Genomic DNA, 20,001 nt, shown 5'->3' on the forward strand with positions numbered 1-20,001 from the left:
GAACACGGCCAGGTGGGTTTTGAATGTCTCCAGACAGGGAGACTCCACGACGTCCCTGGACAGCCTGTTCCAGTGCTCTGCCACGCTCAAGGTAAAAAAATGAAGTGAAACTTCTTCTATTTTAGTTTATGGCCATTGCTCCTCATCCTGTCACTGGGAATCGCCAAAAATAGTCTGGAATCACCCTCTCACCACCTGCCTTTGAAATATTTACATGCATTAATGACATCCCCTCTGTCTTCTCTTTAGACTAAACATGCCCAGCTCCCGGAGCCTCTCCTATGCGAGACGCTCCAGACCCCTAATAATCTTTGTGGCCCTCCACTGGACCCTCTGTAGTAGCTCCTTGTCTTTCTTGCACTGAGGAGCCCAGAACTGGACACAGCACTGCAGATGTGGCCTCACCGGCACCAGGCAGAGCAGGAGAATCCCCTCTCTGGACCTGCTGGCCACACTCCGCTCTCTGCAAGGTCACGGAACCCTTCTCCCCAGGTAACCCCACAACGCCAGCGGCAAGAATTTCTGCGGCCCGGCTACCGCGTCTGGAATTGACCCTACAGTGACCACGGCGAGGAGCACCGTCGGAGCCCTTCCTCCAGGTGAGCCCACAACACCAAACTTCAGGGCAGGGGAAGCTCCGCGGCCTCGCCTCAGTCCGTCGGCGGGCGGCAGGAGGAGCCCGAGCCCGAGCCCCGATTCGGCGGAGGAGCGCGGATGGCAGGTGAGCGGGCCGGGACGTGTGGCCGAGCCCGGGCGCTCTCCAGCCCCAGGGCCAGCCCGGGCGGCTCTGGCCGTGAGTCAGAGCACGGCGACGGGAGGCGCGGCCGCCTAAACTAGAGAGCAGCGAGCGAGCGAGAGCGGCTCCGCCGAGCGGAGGCGGGGGCAGCGTGTCCGGCCCAGACCCCTCCTCCCGCCTTCCTCCGCCCGCTCCCTCCTCCCTCCCTCCCTGCGCGGCTCTCCCGGGGACGCGGAGAGGCGCCGCCGGGCCCGGGGCCTGGACCGCACGGGTGCCCGCCCTCTCCCACCGCCGCTCCCACCGCCCGGCCGCGGGCTGGATGTAGCCGGGCGCCCCGCGGGGGCTGCAGCAGCAAGATGGCGGGTAGGCATCGCCCCCCTCCCCCTTCCCGCACACGCCGCCTCCCCGGCGAGGCGCCAGCCCTCCTTCCTCTATCCCCCCCTCCTTCTCCTCTCCCCCGCCCCGGCTTCGGGAGCGCTGCCCGCCGCTGTCCGGGCTGGGAGCGCGGGGGCTGCGGGGCGGGTCGCGTCGGGGGCGCGCAGCCCGCGGGCGGGGCAGGGTCACGCGTGGCACCGAAGGTCGGCGGGCGCGTTGGCACATGGTGTGTGTGTGTGTGTGTGTCTCCCCCACCGCAGATCTGTCGCTGCTCCAGGAGGACCTGCAGGAGGAGATCGACGCATGTGAGTGGGGATGGGGGGGGAGCGGCGGGGCGGCTTTCGGGCGAGGAAGTGGCTTCCGCGGGGGAGCGCCCAGGGTGCATTGTGGGAGGCGGCGGGGAGGAGGAGGAGGAGGAGGAGGAGGAAGCAGCCATGGCCATGCTCCGCGCTTCCCGGTGTCCATGACTCGGTGCCGGTCGCGCGTGGGGCTGCGCCGGGCGGTCCCGCGGGGTGCGTTGGGCGGCGGGCGGGGCGGGGGCGCCGTTAGCGGTCGCCTCGGCGGGAGCGAGCGAGGGAGGGAGGGAAGGAAGGAAGGAGGGAGGGATGGAAGCAGGGAAGGCTGTGCCTGCGGGGCGGCGTCCCCTCATGGCCCGGGCACGGCAGGGCGCCGTCGGGGACGAGCAGGAGGAGGTTAAGGCTGCTGCATCTGCAGCACCATGTGGGTTGCTCGTTCCTTTTATATCTCTATATTTTGTATATCTTTTTTGTGTCCCTCATTCTTCCCCCCCACCTCCACCCCTCCCCCTCAGGCTCTATGTGCCTTGTGACGGGTCTGGAGCACATGTCCTGTGAGCAGCGGCTGTGGGAGCTGGGGATGCTTAGCCTGGAGAAAAGAGGCTCAGGGAGGGACCTTATTGCTCTCTACAACTGCCTGGAAGGAGGCTGTGGCCGGGTGGGGGTCGGTCTCTTCTTCCAGGCTACCAGAGACAGGAGAGAGGACATGGCCTCAGGCTGTGCCAGGGGAGGTTCAGGTTGGACAGCAAGAGGGACTTGTCCTCAGAAAGGGTGATTAGATACTGGAATTCGCTGCCCAGGAGGTGGTGGAGTCACTGTCCCGGAGGTGTTTAAGGAAAGTGGATGTGGCACTCAGTGGCATGGTCCTGTTGACAAGGTGATGTTCCATCACAGGTTGGAGGTGATGATCTCAGAAGTCTTTTCACACCTAATTGATTCTGTGAGTCCTGACCCCGCTGGAGAGGTCTATGGAGAAGAGTTAATGTCAAGGTGCAAAGTAGCAGAATTGTGGCTGGGGTGGTGCAAAAATTACTAAGTCAGGGCTGAGAAGCCTTACCATGGCAGACTAAGATGTTACTCAGGTGAGGTGTCTGTTGGTCCTGTTGCTACTCAGGGAACTTCTTGGAAGAAGAGGATGAATTTTGTGTGGAAAGTGAAAAACGGGGGTGGAGGCAGGTGCCTGCGTGGGTTGCAGACCCCTGGTTGCTGCTTGAAGGTGTTCTGTCTGCTGTGCAGTCTGCAGGGCATCCCCTCACCAGGGCGGGAGTGCAGGACAAAAACCTTGTGTTTTCTGGCTTACATTTTTAGAGGAGAGCTATTTAAACTTTTTAGGATTTAACTGATACATCTTCGTTTTCACTTTTGTCAGCTGATATTTAGAAGGCTCCTATTGTGCTTTTCATTGCACAAAGAGGGAGCTTTTCCCTTAGGCTTTTTGTTTTTTTTTTAAATTCAGCGTGATAAGTCTCTGTTTGAAAACTCTGTGATTACAGAGGACTTTTTCAGAAGGGACACACTTAAAAAAAACTTAGATTATGGTTTTAGTTGACTGTAGGACAGGAATTGAAATTATCTGTAGTCATTGGAGGAGTGACTGAAGCTGTGGGTTCCTGGTGCTGGTCTTAATGTTATGGCCTTCAAAAATGAAAAAAATTTATGCTTGAAGATGTGACTCAATCCAGATGAGAGCATCCTGAAGGCAGAAACCATAGAAATATAAAGATTTGAAACCTCATTAAAAATTACTGAGGTTTTGATGGAAGTAGATAAAAGCAAATGTCTCAATACTTATGCATGGTATTTTAAGAGAAAAAAACCAGCACTGTGTATGAATCATGTGTTGTCTGGATGTAGTTCAGTCTCACAGTGGCTTTCATAGTTCTGAGTTGTACGTGATTTTGTTTTTGGGTGGTGTCTGTGAGCCAGAGAAAAAGAATACAGATCAAGGAGACTGTACATCTAGTCAAAAGTACTGTCTCTTGTGCAGTGTTATTTGAAATAGCTGTGTTTTGTACCCGTATACAATATGTTCTGCGCAATTATGAAAGTGTTTCCAATTGATTGGTTGCGCCTATGAAACAGAAAGAAAAACTAAATAAGACAGAAAGTTGCAATTCCTGCCTGAACCCCACCCTACAGTATCCCTCGGTTGTAAATATTTCAAATGTTTGCAGTAGAATGCAATAGTGATAAAACTGGAAGTGCTGCAGCTTTATGCCTGTGTGATTCTGCCAGCTGCATTCTTGATATTAAGTGTGCTAAGCTGTATTTAAGGACAAATAAGAGAGAAATACTTGCAGGCATACCTGTAGTCCTGATCATATAATTTAGGAGGAGGAATTAGATAAATGTAAAATAGTATGATTGATTGACTGGCTATTTTGAAAAGTGAACTATATTTTCAATAAATTTTTTGGCTTTTAACTGATCTGATATCAAGCAACAGCAAGACATCTGTGAAGGTGTGCTGGAGAAATTAGGAGTGTTTAAGGCTGGATGCATGTATCAAGGTCTGGATTGGACATGTGAAGCTGAGTGCATACGGCTCAGGACATTTCATTAAATAAGGTATTCTTCTGTAGCTCATCAGTGAGCCTAGGAGTGAGTCTCAATCATAAATTTTTTTGTTGTTGTTGTATAGTTCGTTTTGGGTTTTTTTCCTTTGGTAATGAGAATTTTCAGTGTGATTCAGTGTTTCCTCCTAAAGAAGGAATCATTAAGGTGACTTAAGAGATACCTTTTGTTGCTTGTGTTCTAAAGCATTAGGAGAAAGTCCTGGAGCTGAGCAAACAACTGTACACAGTTCCTGCTGAAAGTAATGAACCAAGCATCTGTGCATATTTTAGACAGGCAGAGTGAAGAGCAGCTGTTTTATGATCTTTGTCTTTTAAGGTTTCTGGAGTCAAGTGTTTTACTGCAAAGTTGGAGTTTAATCAACAACTTGCACAACTGTACAATTTGTTCTTCTCATTCATTATGACAACTTGCTGGATGCTAATTAACCTGAAATATAGAGCAGTAAAATATTATATCTTTGGAGTACTGTTTTAATAGCTGCTTGTGAAACAAAGTTTACCTTTTCTCTGAAGAAAACTTGATAGATTTCAACAGAGAGCAGTAAATCTGCTGTTGGAATAGTGGAGACCTTCAGAATATATTCTGTGGAAGGCTTCTATTTAAAAAAAAATAACCTTGCTTTTGTTGATTTGTTTAAGAGGTCAGACATTAAACAAGAGCTTTTATAAGAAAGGCTTTCAGAGAGTGCTTGATAAACCAGCTGGATTGACTTTTAAATAATTAATTTCAGCTTTGGTTTGCATTTCTATTTTGAAAGCTTCATATTATTTTTCTGCTCTTGGTTGCTTGGTAACCACTGGAAAGCTCTGATTTTTTTTTTTTTCTTGAGGTGAATGCATACTTTACACCTGGTACATTAAACAGATGATTGCTTTAAGTAGTTACATAGCTTGCAAATGGCATTTCAGCATTTTAATTTTAGCTGATATTGCACTTCTGTAGATATAGCTCCTGATGTCGAAGGCTGTGATAATAATTGAAGAAATTATGGTTCTTCCAGATTTCTTTAGCCAGTGGCTTTTCCTTGTTTACTTGTTTCAAGTAAGAGAAAAAATAACCCAAAACTAAGACAGTGAGTGTACCCTGGCTGAATGTACAGAAGGCTGTAAAAGAAAAATTAATTCCTAAATGTGAGTTCTTACCGTGAAAGCATTTCATTTATGTGAAGATAAACCCAAGAGGAGTCCTCGTGTGATACTATCCATTAAAGAAAAAAAAAAAAAATAAAGGCACCTCCCTCTAAAAACAATAGGGTGAAAATTGAAAAATTCAAAGTGGAAGCCTGAAGAAGAATCTCCATGCCACTACTTGGATTGTTGGCTTCCTTGTTCTTCTGTCTAAAATCTTGTGGAGTATATGAAAAGTCAGGGAAGATCTGGCATTTATTGAGATGTTTTGTTTTGTGCATATAAAATCAAAATAGAATAAGATAAGTATGGAACAAAAAAAAAAGGCAGCAAAAATGGTTGAAAAGCAAACGTGGGCTTGTGGAAAATGAAGTATTCTTTATGACTCCTGCCAGACACTTTGTGTTCCCCCCTCCCCTGGCTATTCCTGAAGGCTGAACTGATCAGTACCAGATAGATGAAATGAAATGTACCATGATGCTGAAGTCTTTCAGGCTGACCACTGATGTGTGCAGGATGTGTGCTCTAAAAAATAGAGTCATCTGCAATTAGAATTCAGATTTGGAAAGGGGGATAGCTTTATTCAACTCATTATTTTAATTGTGATTTAAATCAGGAGAGAAAAATTTTAATCTGATAACTGGTTTTAATACTGTTTTACATTTTCATTTTAAAAAGTCTTTGTTAGTGATAGTTGATAGCTGTATTTGCATGCAACATCAGGACTTCTGGTAGTTGCAAGTATACATGCATGCTTTGGTAGTTATATAGCTTACTCAGATTTTGAAACTTTACCCTTTGCCATGCTGACAATAGTGAATATCCTTTTTCTGTACACTTGGTTTCCAGATGTTTTAACCTAAAATGCAGCAAATTGAGTTTTAATATCTAGTCATTGTTTAGAACTGTTAGATGAGCTTTTACATATATATATTTACACACACCTAAGTGTACACTTGTTTTCTTCAACACAAGTGTTAAATGGTATGCTAGATTTAAAATTCAACAATAGGCTAGTTTTTAAAATTAGCAAATCTAATGTTACTGTTTGGATTTTACTAGTAGATGAAACAGTTCTAAAAACTGAAAACAGATTTGTGATGATCCAACATAGCTCTATTTCTGAGTTCTTTTTCATTGATTAAAGAGGGAGGACAGGTCTTCCTAGCCTCTCCTCCCAGCAGGCTTCTCAGTGAGTGAAACACTTACTTAGCTGAGCTGAGGAAAATTCTCTTTGTGCATCTGCAGATGTCAAAAGCTGTTTTGTCATTGATGCTATGTTCTTTTTCCAGGTGATGAGCAAATCATCTGGCATTAGCAGTGAGCTTGTGTTGATTGAATGCTTTTAATTAAATTATTCTCTTAGACTCTGAGTAGGTCACAAGTCTCTTTCCAAATGGAAGCTAATTTAAATTAAATTTTTAAGCCGTTTTTAATGATAGTTTAAGTAAAAAACTGGTTTTTTTTCTTTGCTGTTATTTTGTTTTTATAAAATCAGTCTGTATTTCTCTGTAGTGTCAAATCACAGTCACAGCTTGATGCTGTGTTGTAGTTTTTATTCTTTTGCAGTGAATATGCTGGCGTAACATGCATTCAGTATGCTAAAAGTCACCTTCCCTTTCCCGCAGCTGTACATAGTAATATCAGAAGCTTCTGCACTGTGGTTTCTTTATTCCTTCATCACAGAATAAGTATTAATGGATTTTGTTATGCTGGTAGTTGTTTTGTATAAGGCTGAACATTGTGTCACTGCTTAGACTTAATTCCAGCCTGGAGTATAGCTAAATTTCCAACATGATGTTCAAATACCCTGTTGTGGTACTGGCCTTTTGGTCCCATCAGAGTCTGAGCTCTGGGGAAAGAGTGCTGAGATAGTTTGGGTTACTGGGTTGGCATTTCAGCGTTGCAATAAAAAAAGTAATAACAGAAATTAATGGCTGTCTTTCTGTAGTAATTGGAATCAGTTCTCTGGTGTGACTTGAGATTCTGCTCCTTTGGGAATCCAGTAACCATTCCTTAATGCTAATGAAGCACATGTGTTAAGTCTGTTGTTTTCCCTGGAGATCAGGGTTTAATTCTCCCAATACTTCAGTTCATTTCTTTGTCTTTTATTGTGGTGATTGACCCTCATAGAAACTGGGAGACTCAGGTGGGTGGCTGTGTCCCCATGGAATTCTGATGTTAGTGGTCTCAGATGGGTAATGGTTAGTCTCTCTTTCTCCAGGAGCCTTTTAGGATCCTAGAGAAAAGAAGATGATATGAGGAAAGGATTGTGCTTGATTTGATGTAGGCTAATGAACCTTCTTCATGCAGCTGCACATTTTTTCTCCATTACACCTAGAGGATTGAAGAAGTAATTTTCTAGGCTTTCAGCTTTCTGAGGCCACTAGCACGACTTCTGATGTGGGAATGTGCTTTTCACCAGCCACCTTTTATTATCCCATCTCCGGCAGGGATCCTCAATTAAGGTTGCTAGCATTTTTTTTTTTCCTTGTCTCATGATTTATCTTCTAGAGCTTTGGGTATGCTCCTCCTTCTCCCTTTCTCTCCCACTTGCAGCTGAAAAACAGAGGGAGTGAAAGAGTTCACGAAGGAGCTGGAAATGTTCAAAATCCTAGGCTCAAGATAGTGAAACCTTGGAGCTTGCAGTTATTTCTGACTGCTGACCTATTGTGGAGGTGGCAGACTGCAGTGTGTTGAAGATAAAATGCTTTTCTTTCCTGTGTGTGCCTTTTGCTGCTAAGACTTTCCCTCTGTGTGGGCAGGAAGTTTTCATTGCAAGAGTTATAACACAGGCAGAACTGGATGAAAGGATAGCTGCTGCTTTGAGAGCTGGAGGAACAGTTCCCTCTTTGGAAGAGCAGGACAGGGACAGCTGCCCCTAAAGGTTGCCAGAATATTGGGGCTTCTCTGTCTGCTTTAGAAGGTACAGTATAAGAGCAGCTAATGTGGCTGTTCTTTGGTTTGAGAGGGATGCTGCAGTTCTTTCTGGCAGTAGGGTGTTAAAACCCTACTGGGTAGGTTGAAAGTGTCAGAGTATGTTTGTGAAGGGCTTTGTTTGCAGCAGCGGAACAAGCGCACTGACAGTCGAGACCACTGGTTTGGTGGGTTTTTCGTACTATTTTTAAGGTAAAGAAAATAGAGAGGCAAATGGTATCATAAATATGTGTTATGCTCTGTACAGTTTCTGGAAAAGCTAAATAGGTTAATGTACAAAATGGACATAGTACATGAGTGATATTGCAGATTGTTGAAGCATTTTTCTCTGATAAACAGATCTGCTTAGAGAATTTTTTTTGTGGTGTTGCCATAGTGCCTGAACAGTTCCCAAATATTTGAATGGAGGAGAGACTACCTTTTCCTTCCTCTCTAGCCTGCAGGAGGAACAGCTTGATTAGTCCGTAGGGATGCTCGCTTGTGCAAGTAATGTAAACGTTAAATTGCATGAAATGAACACCCATGACTGTTCTTGCTTTTTTCTAAGAGTGAATCCACTGCATTCTGTACTGTTCAACCTTCTGCCATAGACCAGTTTTATACTTTATACTGAGCACAGACGGGAAGAGTGTGGAGAGTTGCAGCAAGGATTTCTCTGTACGCCCAGAAAACGCAGAGGTTTATCCCACCAAGAGTTCTGAAAGCTGTCAAGCAGCATGTCAAGAGCATTGTCTGGGGTTTAAGTGGAGAGAGGAAAAGTGCAGTTAGGAAGTTGAAAGGGGTTTGTGTTGAAAAGCTATGTTTTATAGCTTATGGATGTACTAGTTGTAGAGCTTGCCTTCTCTGCAGTGTTTAGCCTAAGTAAGTGTATTTTACTTACTGCGATGATGCTGTCGAAGTCACTGCACAGTGGAGCCACACTTGGTAGCTGATATATCATAACTGTGGTGTCACAGGAAGCATTGCAAAGCTTGCACAAGTCTTTGGAGTGTTTGAGCTTCAGCTGCTTGCTTCATATCTCTCTTTCTTCTAATTAGTCCAACGTTAAGATACATATATTTTGAACTTAGTGGTTTTGTGTGTACCAGATACCCAATTGTGTGGCAGAATTTGAGCATTGCTCCAAGCACAATGAATGCACGTGTCCTATTGTGGTAGGAGCAGAGAGAACATGTTGGTTGAAGATGGAGGTAGGATTTTCCTCCCAGTGCTAGAAAAATCTCAGTCATGAGGTCAGTTAAAAATTCCATGCAGTGCTCTGCAGAGAGAAAAGGGGTACCTTTCTTAGATGGTTATGACCTTGTAGAGGAGAAAAAAGTACTTTAGAGGAACTTCCTACTTGCAGTAGCTGGCTTTTGCTTCACTCTAACCTTATTCCACAATTCTTAAGTGCATGCAGTTGTTCGGAAAGGGTAGAAGACAGGGACTTAAATAGCAGGGAACTTGAGTGCCTTGATGATGGGAGTGACATGGTCTCTACAGGAAATAGGCAGGCGGAATATAAACTGTTGATTGTTTTAACTGGTAGCTTGGATGTCCTTCTCTTTGTTTCAGTTTCCTCTGGAGCAGCGTTTGTTGCAGGTCAAACTGTTAACCAGAAGAAGGTACATTCAGCTGTTGTGCAAATAAATGACTAGTGAGCAATATGAGATAGAGCTATTCCTTCTTTTTCAGAGCAAATCAGGATTTTCAATGCTGCTTGTGTATGCCTGCAAGAAACAAACTTGTGTATAGCTGCACCTCTTCTCCTTGCTTAAAGAATTTCGTACTGCCCCTCTGATGCTTGATGAGAAATGCAACTCCTGTGGAAGCTTGATAGCTATCTTTATATGAAGGCCTTTGCTGAATGAAAATATTTTCATAGCCTGTTACATTTAGACTACTGCGTCTTTGAAATTTGCCGTGCCACGCTTGCATCAGTTCTCTGTATAAACAGCTGCTGATTTTTTGATTCCTGTCTTTCATCTGCTAAGTGCTCCTCGCCCCTAGCCCCCCAAACCCATTCTGAAGCTTTATTTTAAAGGGTTTGTTGTGTCTGTGCTTCGAGCTGTTAGCAAGCTCTGCTGTCAAAGTGCTACTTAGAGGCTAATGTGGTAATTGCATCAGAGCTGCGTTTCATTTCCACCTTTCTTATCTTGTTCCTGCCTCTCTACTCCTTCTGTCCTACTCCTAAACCTAGTCTCAGCAAACTTGGAGTTCAGACAACAAAGTCTGCGTACAGGTGTGGTAACTTGACATTCATAAGGGGCTCAAGCCCGATCGTGCTCCATGGTTTGAAGGGCTAATTTAGGGGAGAAACGCAGAAGAAGAAGGGTGGTTCTTGTTTCTGCTAATATGGTAGATGGGCTAGATTTTGAGATTATCACTTGCAGTGATGACTTTTGCTGAGTAGAATCTCACACCTTGTGGCATCTCAGTTGCTTTTCCAGTCTTGGACTACAGCAGGAGGAAAGCAGAGAAAATAGGTTGTAAGCGTCTCCTGAAAAAAACAGCTCCTACTTTCTGATGGTGGGTTCTGTGATGACCAGTTGAGTGATGCCTGGATTGAGCAGGCAGAGTGGTAGGATTCAGCATGACAAGCACATTTTGTAAAATTTGTGTGATTGCCATTGCAATAGCTGTTGGTTAATGTTACTGAAGCAGTGCAGTAAATGTGTAGTAGCAAATGAAATGCTTTGGTCTTTGTTGTCCCCACAGAACCAGAGCTGGGACATTGTGCAGTAGGAAAGGGTTAAGAGTAGTGAGTTCAGCTGTGAACAAATGCAGATGTTTAAGCATTAGTGCTCATGCTGAGGTGAATTTCTCTTTCCAGCACATCAAATTCAAAGTGATGTTTCTTACAGAAAGTTACATAGAAATGAATGTATTTACAATATTGAAGGGCTGAGAATACTACTTGTGTTCTGCAGAAGTCTGAATCTAAGGTGAATTTATTCTTTTGTGGCATGGAGGGCAGTAATTTAGAACAATACTTGCTGCTGTTATTTTGTGGTCATGATATCAAATGTCTGGGCTCATGAGATTACAATTCTTGCTTTACAGCTAAGCAGAAAAATTACTTGCCTAAACAGCAGAACAGAACTCGTTTTTTTCTACATATAAGTGCTGTATTATCCTGAATATCCATATGATAACAGTTGATGTAGAGTGTAATAAGTAGCTTATACTAAAATTGAATGAAATTAGTCCATTTTAGTGGATATATCTGCCATATAGATTTTGCAGTATATCTTTGAAAGAGAACTCTTTGGGGGTGCAGAATATAAAATGAGAGAACTGTTAATATTAGCTAGAAATCTTGAATCTTTAAAACTATTTATTGTTCAGCTTTCAGAATTGAAAATTGCTTATCTTTTAAAAATACACTTCTTGTCACTGAGTTTCTATACCAAAACAAAGAAGAATATGTTTCTACCATGGAGCTCATACCAAATACAGAAGAACAAAAAGAATATATATAGGCCTTGTTACTGAACAGTCTATGGCAGAGAATTGTTCCTGCACTATTAAAAAAGAAAAAATAGTCGTTATTTTTTTCAAATGTGATTTTGTGCACCTCTCTGTAGAAGATGCAGTATGAGAGGCCTGTGTGAAAGATACTGCAAGGATGAGATATGTAGTAGAAAAACCAACTCCCTTGAAAATCGGCCTAGAGGCTGTGGTTTTGTAGGGGACTGAGTTTTAAATGGACCTCTGTTTTGTTGTTGTATGCTCAGCCAAGCTTGGCAGTGGTTGACTAAACACCTCCAAGTATAGTCTGCCTCAGCAAAATTTCTGTATAGTTCATGTTAGTTAATAATTGTGTCAAGTTTTTATTGTATCCTTGCCATAAAACAGAGAGCTTAAGGGAGACAGGAGAGCTTAAAGCGGGGAATGTTAATATATATTTTCACACAGTACAGTATGGACCAGATGCAAGATAAGCAAGCTTGAAGAACTACGAAAAACCACTCAAAGAAATGTTTTGACAGGAAAATAAAGGTACACAGAGAAGTTACTTGGTGTCTGTAATACAACAGATTGACAGTCAGACATGGAAGCAAAAGGTAGTGCCTGTCTTGTTATGTGATGCTTCCTTGTGTTTTGACACCATTGTGCAATTGCTATTTCACCTCCTGACACCGCTAGTGACTTTAAACTCCTGGGATAGTGTGTTCCTGTTTTCTCTAGCTCTACTTTTGCATGCTGGTGTGAACACGTAAGACCAGATTAGAAGGTAGTTAAGGCTCTGCACTTGCATTAGTTTTCAGTGGTGTCTTGTAGCTTATATGCTTTCTGTGGATTTGGCCCATACTTGTACCTCTTTGAAAAAGTGGAGAAAAACAAGAAAATTGACCCATAGTTTTTCTGCAGAAGATAAGTAATATGTGGTCCTGTTGCCTGATCTACATTCTGAAATGAGGAGAAATTTGTTCTGCATTTGAATTAGCAAAAATTTGTACTGGTTTTGACTGGCATGGAGTTAAATTTCTCCGTAATACCTTGCATGTGCTGAAACTAGTGTTGATAAATCACTGGTGTGTTACAGTTGAATACAGGGCCTAAACACTGTCACGGCTTTTTCTATTCCTCATGATGCCCTCCCAGTGACTAGGTTGGAAATATGCAAAGTATCCCCATATAAGCTACTATGAAGAACTTTAACTCTGTCCCAGCCAAAACCAGTACAGTTGTGTTGTTTAAGGGTGTATTTTGCATTTGTAAAATTTACAGAAGGTTCTGTGGTACTTAGTCAAGTGCTCAGAGTTGGGTGGAAAGCAGAGTAGGGCTGAAGAGGCAATACAATGTTCAGTTATCAGCCTTTTTGGTAGCTGTTTGGTATAATGTGAAGGGAGTAGCAAAGTGACTTGGTTTATTGAATAATGCGAAGTGTGTACTTTATGCATTTTAGATAAGGAGTGGTTAGATGTTGGTGATTCATGTTTGTGGCAAGTTGAAGACAAACATCCACTTTGAGGGGCTCTGTTGGAATGGGAGTTCTTTGTTAGAATGGACTGTCTCTTTTGACTTGGATAGGTGTCATGAGAATGAAAATCAGTATGTAACCATAACAGCACTTTGTTAGGACTATAAACTGTTCATGTGTTGATTGATTTATTTTTACTACCTTTTTCTTCCCTCTATTATACTTGTGTTAATCAAGATGCTGTCATTTGAATAGTCTCTTCTGTAACTCTGAGCTGAGATGCTGGAATTATTTAAATAATAAATGTTGTTTGGTAGCAGGGGCACATCAAGCTCAATGTAGTGGTAAGCCTAATTTTACAATTCATAAACTCAGTAGAGCCAAATCCACACAACTCACTGTTTGAACTAGTAGGAAACATCAGATAAATTGTAAGCAGATGCTCGTATTTTTATCATTCACATTTGATAGAGAGTACATTTAGCAGTTGGGTTGACTTAACTGGTTTCGTGAGGCAAAAAATGTAGAAAAATAAATGTAGAGGGTACAAGGAGGAGCACAGAACAAAGCTGAGGTTGAGAAGAAAGAAATGGAGTGAGTAAAATTGGTGGTGCATGTAATGGTCAGCATTTTATTTTTTAGTATTCGTGTGTTTGATAGCTAAATAATTATTGTCAGCAGTATAGCTATTTTTAAATTGGTATTTTAACACAGTTTCTTCAATTTATGTTTTTAAATTTACAATATGATCAACAGACACTGAAACAGAAAAATAGGACCCTGTCACAGAACTAATTTCACTGAGTTTGGAGAGAAGGAGGCTGAGGGGTGACTTCATCACTTTCTGTAGATTCCTGAGAATGGGAAGTGGAGAGGGAGGTGATTTTAACTTTTGGTCAGCCCTGAGGTGGCTGGGCAGTTGGACTGAGTGATAGACTGGAAGATACCTTTAACTGAAATAATCTAGGTGTGAGATGGGAGAACTAAAAACACAGAGAAATCCTTGGTCTCATTTGGACTGATGGGTTGAATTAAAGGCCTATGAACCTGTGAAAGGATGTAGCCTGTTCCTTGTTAACTTGGCATGAAGTCCTAGCTTACATTAGGAGTTCATTTTTACTCGCCTCCCACTTCCTGTGAAAATAAAACTGATTCTTGCAAAAAATCCAAACTAAACAACAAAAATTAAACCCAAACAAACCCGCAAGCCTGAACCAAACACAAGTTCAAACAGTTATGTAAACCTGGAGTTGCTAAACACTTTCCCTTTGTGTTGCAATAGCTTTTTGCAGCTGATCTTTCTTTTCAGCCTTCCCTTCCTCCCCCTGCACTTTGTTATTCTATCCTCTACCTTAGACATATCTAACACCAATAATTCCTCTTCTCAGATTGCTCTTCCATTTGCTTTGGCTCCTAGTACACTTTCTTCCATTCTCCCGTTTCTTAGATTGTTCTTACACACTTGCTCTTTCCCCATCACTTTTTCATTTGATTTCTGGCAAGAATTTCATGTCCTATCAGCAACTGCAAAATCTGGTCCCTTGTGCAAGGATGGGATCAATTGATGTCCATAGATTCTCTGTGTAGAAAATGGGGAAATTTTTACTTTGTTGGTAAAAGGGTGCCATTAACTTAGTTTATATCTAAAAATATAACTCTCTCAGAGCTCGGTGTTTGTCTTTTGACATTTGAAGTACAGTAGGAAGATGTTAATGCATCTGCTGTTTATGTATTCTGAATGTTGAAAATAGTGGCACACTATCTGGTAAGCAATTTGTATAGCACAGCATAGTTGTATGCAAAGAGGACAGTAATTTTTTTTTCTTCCTTTTGTAGAGTTCATTTTAACAAAAAATTGTTGGACTTGTAGACCTGTCTTCTAATCTTCTCTATTTGCAAGTTTTGAAAAGGCATTTCAGAGAGATTTGGCTAGACTGAAGAAAAGGGGTAGTCTACTGTAATGTTGTGTTTTCAGGACTAATGGAAGTGACTTTTTCAGCCAGAATTGTGTGTTTGCTGTGGGACTGAGTTTTAGAGCACTTTTGAGGGCATATGAAAACTAAAAAGGTGCTAATTCAAATCCTAATTCTTAAGCAGCTCTGCAGAACTGATTGGAACTTCTTTCCACTTCTTTGGTTCTATGTTGATAAAGCAATCAGTATGTGAAGTTCTCTGATGATTTGCTGGTTAATAATTATACAGTAGGTGAATTGTGCCCATTTTATTTTGTAGTCACATCTAGCAATGCACTGGGGGTTTTTTTGAGGGTTTTTTTGCATGCTTAATTTAGATTTTTCTGTTTTAGAGCACAGTCTTTTTGGTCTGTTAGGTCATGTTGTATAAACTCTGGGCTACCTGCAGCTATGATTTGAGTACATGTCTTCAAACAGCTGACTTTACAATTAGATAAAAGTAATTTGCTTGAGAAAAACATAAGGTATAAAAATACTCAGGAAGTTTAGTGATGAATCTTACTTGGGAACTTAGAGAAAATGACTCAAAATCCATTTATACATCGTCAGTCACACTTGTATAGAAAGGACTTTATGGGGGCAGGGGAAGCTGGTGGGAACAATGTGATGCAGTTACTAAATATATTGTCAATGGGACCTTGCCTAGACTTCTATATTTCAGACCAACAACAGACATCATTTTAGTGTCAAACTACTGTGATTATAAGGAATATTTCTGATGTCTCTGATAGTTGGTGTGGATGACTACAGCTCAGAGTCTGATGTGATTATTATACCTTCAGCCCTGGACTTTGTCTCACAAGATGAAATGTTGACGCCTTTGGGAAGATTGGACAAGTACGCTGCAAGTGAGAACATATTTAACAGGTATGCTTTTTAAATGTCCTCTCTGGCTAATGGTATGCAAACTATTAATCTGATTCAACTCTGACTGAAGTTAATTTGCATGGAATACAAATCATTTCAAAAAACCCAACACCTTTACGAAACTCTTCAGTTTCCACCCCTCCGTTTGCTCATGCGCCTCCTACTTAGAGCAAAATATTAATGATAACAGAAAAACGTAAGTTCACCTTTTAAGCAACTGTAGTAAAAGACTTCTTGAATTTCTTCATTAATTGTAGAACATCGTTTAGGTTTTTTTGCAGATGCTAACATTCTTGTTGGCACAGTGTTGTAATGTGATAGTAAACTCCATCCATAACTCTGTGAAAGTGAGTTTAAGAAAATACTTTCGTGAAAGGTCAGGAGAGCGTAATGAATAGCCAAGAGATTGCCAAGAGAAACCCAAGAACTTTATTTCAGAATCAATCTCCTCTGTAGTTTACAGTTTGAATATTGCTGCTTCTGGTTATTGAAAGTGAACTTGCCCAGTTAATACTGTGTTCTGTATTTTCCCCTTTTTATTTATGTAATGCCACTGAGATGGTTGTTTCATTTAAAAGCACACATATTGTAGCATACTTCAGACAGACACACATCCCAGGCCCCATCCCCTTGCACTAAGGTGCTCTGCACTCAAATGAAGAAATTCAAACCCATGGTTTATTTTAACTGGAACTGTAAACAGTAGCAAGATCACAGAAATGTATTAAATACATTAACATTGAGATTTTCTGGTATTTTATTTGAACGTGATTTAGTTTGGGCTTCAAGTAAGCTTTTAATAAAGTGTGTTTGCTTTAATGTTGAATTCTTAATACAGTAATAGGCAGAAGCAAAATCTGTGATCAACCACCCAATAGGATAGCCTCTGTTTTGTTGTTCATGGCCTGGGTTTGGAAGGGATTTAGCCCTGTTCTTAACTTTAGTCACGTGAGCTGTACTTAAAATTCCACACGACGTGTTTGAACATACCATTGAGTCGAGGCTGAAAATTGCAGAATGGTTTCTCTTGTTATAACCTGCATAAACCTGTATGCACAGATGAGTTCTGAAATATGCCTCATTTTAAAATTTTGGCTTTTTTTGAAATCTGAAGTTTGCTGTATTTTAAAATTTAAGATGAAATTGGCACTTATACTACCAGGAGAGAGTTTTTCATGGGGAAGGAGGGAAGAGGAGCCTTCAGGGAGGGCTCCAGGTTGCAATTATGTAATAAAAGGCGGTAGAGGGGAGAGCAAACTGAGAAACTCAAGTTGTGTGTCTTGAATTTTAATCAAGAATGCTGGTCCTAATATTTTACTTGCCCACCTAAGAAAAAACTGTGTCTGATTTCTCAGTATGGATTGCATTGGATATGAGGCATGCATAAACTTGGAATGTTTTTAATTGCTCTGTCCAGCTTTATGCATCCTATGCTTTCCTTCAGGGGAAGGTGGTCAGAATAACTGTAGTTTTTCCTGATTTTTTTTTTCCCCCTGTATTTGCTTGTTTGGATTATTTTTGCTGGTACAAACATGTTTTCTTAATCCTAGCTCTCTTTGTAGGCCTATTTTATTATGTAGCATAATAAAATATAGGAAATAGCAAATGATAATTGTTAGTGGTATAACTGTGAGTAACACTTAGATCACAATAAATGATAGTGACTGCTGCAGTCAGTTTATGATGATTCAGCATTAGTCATTCTCAGAATATAGGAGGGATTTCTGCTAAACAGAGGAACTGGAGCATTTAATAGGAAAAAGATTAATTAAATTATATTTGTTTATTCATATGTCTTAGTATGGTATCAGTACATACACATACTAATGAGTAGTTTTAAAGTTTTCAAATACTATGATTGAGTTGATAATGTTTCAGTTGTTTCTGTGACCTGGAACCTGCATTTCTGTGGAATCTTCATATTACACATTCCAGACTCTTGAAACATAATAATTAAATCTGGGTAAATTAGGGTAAGATATTTTTTCCTTTAATTGGAAGAATTTGCTTTTAATATGACAGTTTTTTATCTTTAAATTTCATTTTAGGTATTACTTCTCTTCGCATTTGGTTTTCTATTATCGTTTTCTATCTGGTTAATCATCAACTCATGCAGCATATTTGTAATCTGTGCAAATGAATTTCTGTATTGAATGATTAAAGCGAAGGGATTTTTAACAACTGCTGCAAAAGTCTAGTCTCCTTTAAATGGATTCCTTGAGCACTCATGGTTTCTCAGCCACTTGTTTTGAGATGGAAATGGGTCAATGTCTGTGTCCTAAAAAATTTCAGGAGATGGGGCTTGGAAGTAGGAATATCTTCTTTGTATAAATATGTACATTTTTTGATAGGATTAACTGAAAAGGGGAGAGAGAGATAAAGGTAGGGAATCCTTTAACAGCTTCCCAAGTGGTGGAAGGAATTGCTTTTGTGACAACTTTTGGTCTGTCTTGGCTTACATTTTTACTGGTTTAGGTGCTGCTCATATGCACCACAGATGTTGCCTTAGTCTATGGGAATGGAGAGGAACCTGACAAGTATTACAATAAATTACCTCTGTCGTGTCTGTAAAATAAGGCAAGTGGGAGTGTGGTGTAACTATTGAAGAAGCAGCTTCCACACCAGAATTGAGAAGCATCTCTAGCATATGCCTTAATAATCCAACATCCATCACATTACAGGAAGAATTGACGTTGAGCAGAAAGCCAGAGCCATCGCCCTAGAGCACAGGGTCTTCTTGTATCTGGTAGCACTGGTGTGTACATATGTACAGGGATGATAATTCCCTTTGGCTGCTTGCTTTGAAAACCAGTTGCTAGTTGCTGGTGCAGTTTGGAGCATAGCTTTTGTATCTTTTCTTTTTCATTTTAAAATCCCTTGTGGATTTTTCTAATCTTTATGCCATGAACTTGCTTCCATTCCTCATTAAGAAGGCTCAGAAGTGTAGAACACTCACCAATAAATCTATTTGAATAGTGAGGCAGTTCCTGAACACAGATCCTTCATTTTCATAATCCTGTGAGGAATTATTGCTGCTTTTTCTCTTCAGACCAAAGTACATCTTGGCAGGAGACTCTCGTTCATGAGTATGGTCAGTCTTGGCTATCAAGACTGTGTCTGCTATCGATGTGGATAATTTGAAGCTATCCTCTTGCCAGACTTCTTTGTGTGTAGAAGTACATCTTTGCTTTTCCCTTAGGAGAATACCTGATGCCCTTTGAAAAACGTTTTTTTGGCAACAGTCAAATTTTAAATACTCATAGAACAGCAGTAAGTGAGGGTGTACTGGATCTCAAAGAGGGATTGAGCACATGTATGTAGTCACAGGTTATAAGTAACACTTTCACAGTGTTACTTATATGTAAACTTCATTTAACTGTGTACTTCAAAAGTGGGACTTGCATGCATGAAGCACCCCCACTAACACAGAGGAATGCTGTAATTACAGGATCCCTGCTGTAATGTATATGAAAAACCTCTCTATGACAGTTTTGTGGGATGTCGAGACTACCTTGCCTTATTTTCATTTAGGTATGATCAGATTAAAGTGCATTGATTGTCCCCAGCTGCAGTTGTTTTTCTCTTCCCTTCTGTCTGCAGCCTAGCCCAATGTAGCTTCTTCTTGGGTGTTTGAGTACTGACAGTAAGGAAATGCCAAACTTACACTGAAGACATAGAGGTGAAACTATACTGGCTTTGTTCTGAGAGGGACATTTCTCATCATTTTAGTACAAATTAGGTTATTTCTCCCCATCTCTAACTTTACTCTGTTTTCATCTCAGTGTTTCTGATCCTACTGTATGTCAAAAATTAAAATGTAGTAAAAAATGAAACAAACCTCAAAACAGTTTTTTTTTTTGCACATAAATTTGCAGATCTGTGCATACCAAATAAATTACTTAAATATAACAATACAGCTTGAGAAATTTTGCCTTTTAAATGTATGTTAAAGTGATTTAAGTTGAACTAACAAAGGACAGAACTTTTCTAAAGCACTAAGAAAAGTGGTAATTACTTCAACAATGCTTGAATGTACCTGTGCATGTTTAGCCTTTCTTCTTAAGGGTACAAAGATGTTGATTTTGAAATTGGGAGTTTATTCTGAGTATTCTCTGAGCTTGTTTGGGGAAAACACTGCCGAGCTCAGTTACTACTGCCAATATTAATTTAAACACAAAAAGTTGTTGGTGCTCTCAGGCACGTGCTG

General features: G+C 41.1%; 1 protein-coding gene across 8 annotated transcripts in view; it reads left to right on the forward strand.

Moving 5' to 3' along the window:
* The first annotated feature begins 678 nt into the window (after positions 1 to 678).
* PPP4R1 (protein phosphatase 4 regulatory subunit 1) overlaps positions 679 to 20,001 on the forward strand; it is a 72,874-nt gene continuing 53,551 nt past the window's right edge. Inside the window, exons 1-3 of one of the 8 annotated variants that reach the window (XM_088173138.1) lie at positions 679 to 721; positions 1,372 to 1,416; positions 15,659 to 15,794. In XM_088173138.1, coding sequence (XP_088029264.1) covers positions 715 to 721; positions 1,372 to 1,416; positions 15,659 to 15,794 — 188 coding nt within the window. In that variant the 5' untranslated portion in view covers positions 679 to 714. Of the gene's footprint in view, positions 722 to 1,077; positions 1,100 to 1,276; positions 1,417 to 1,535; positions 1,624 to 15,658; positions 15,795 to 20,001 lie in introns of those variants that run through there. The other 7 variants (XM_088173147.1, XM_088173133.1, XM_088173142.1 and 4 more) reach the window with 7 other exon arrangements.

The sequence above is a fragment of the Sturnus vulgaris genome, chromosome 1, assembly GCF_052056855.1.
Source record: "Sturnus vulgaris isolate bStuVul1 chromosome 1, bStuVul1.hap1, whole genome shotgun sequence".
NCBI lineage: Eukaryota > Metazoa > Chordata > Aves > Passeriformes > Sturnidae > Sturnus > Sturnus vulgaris.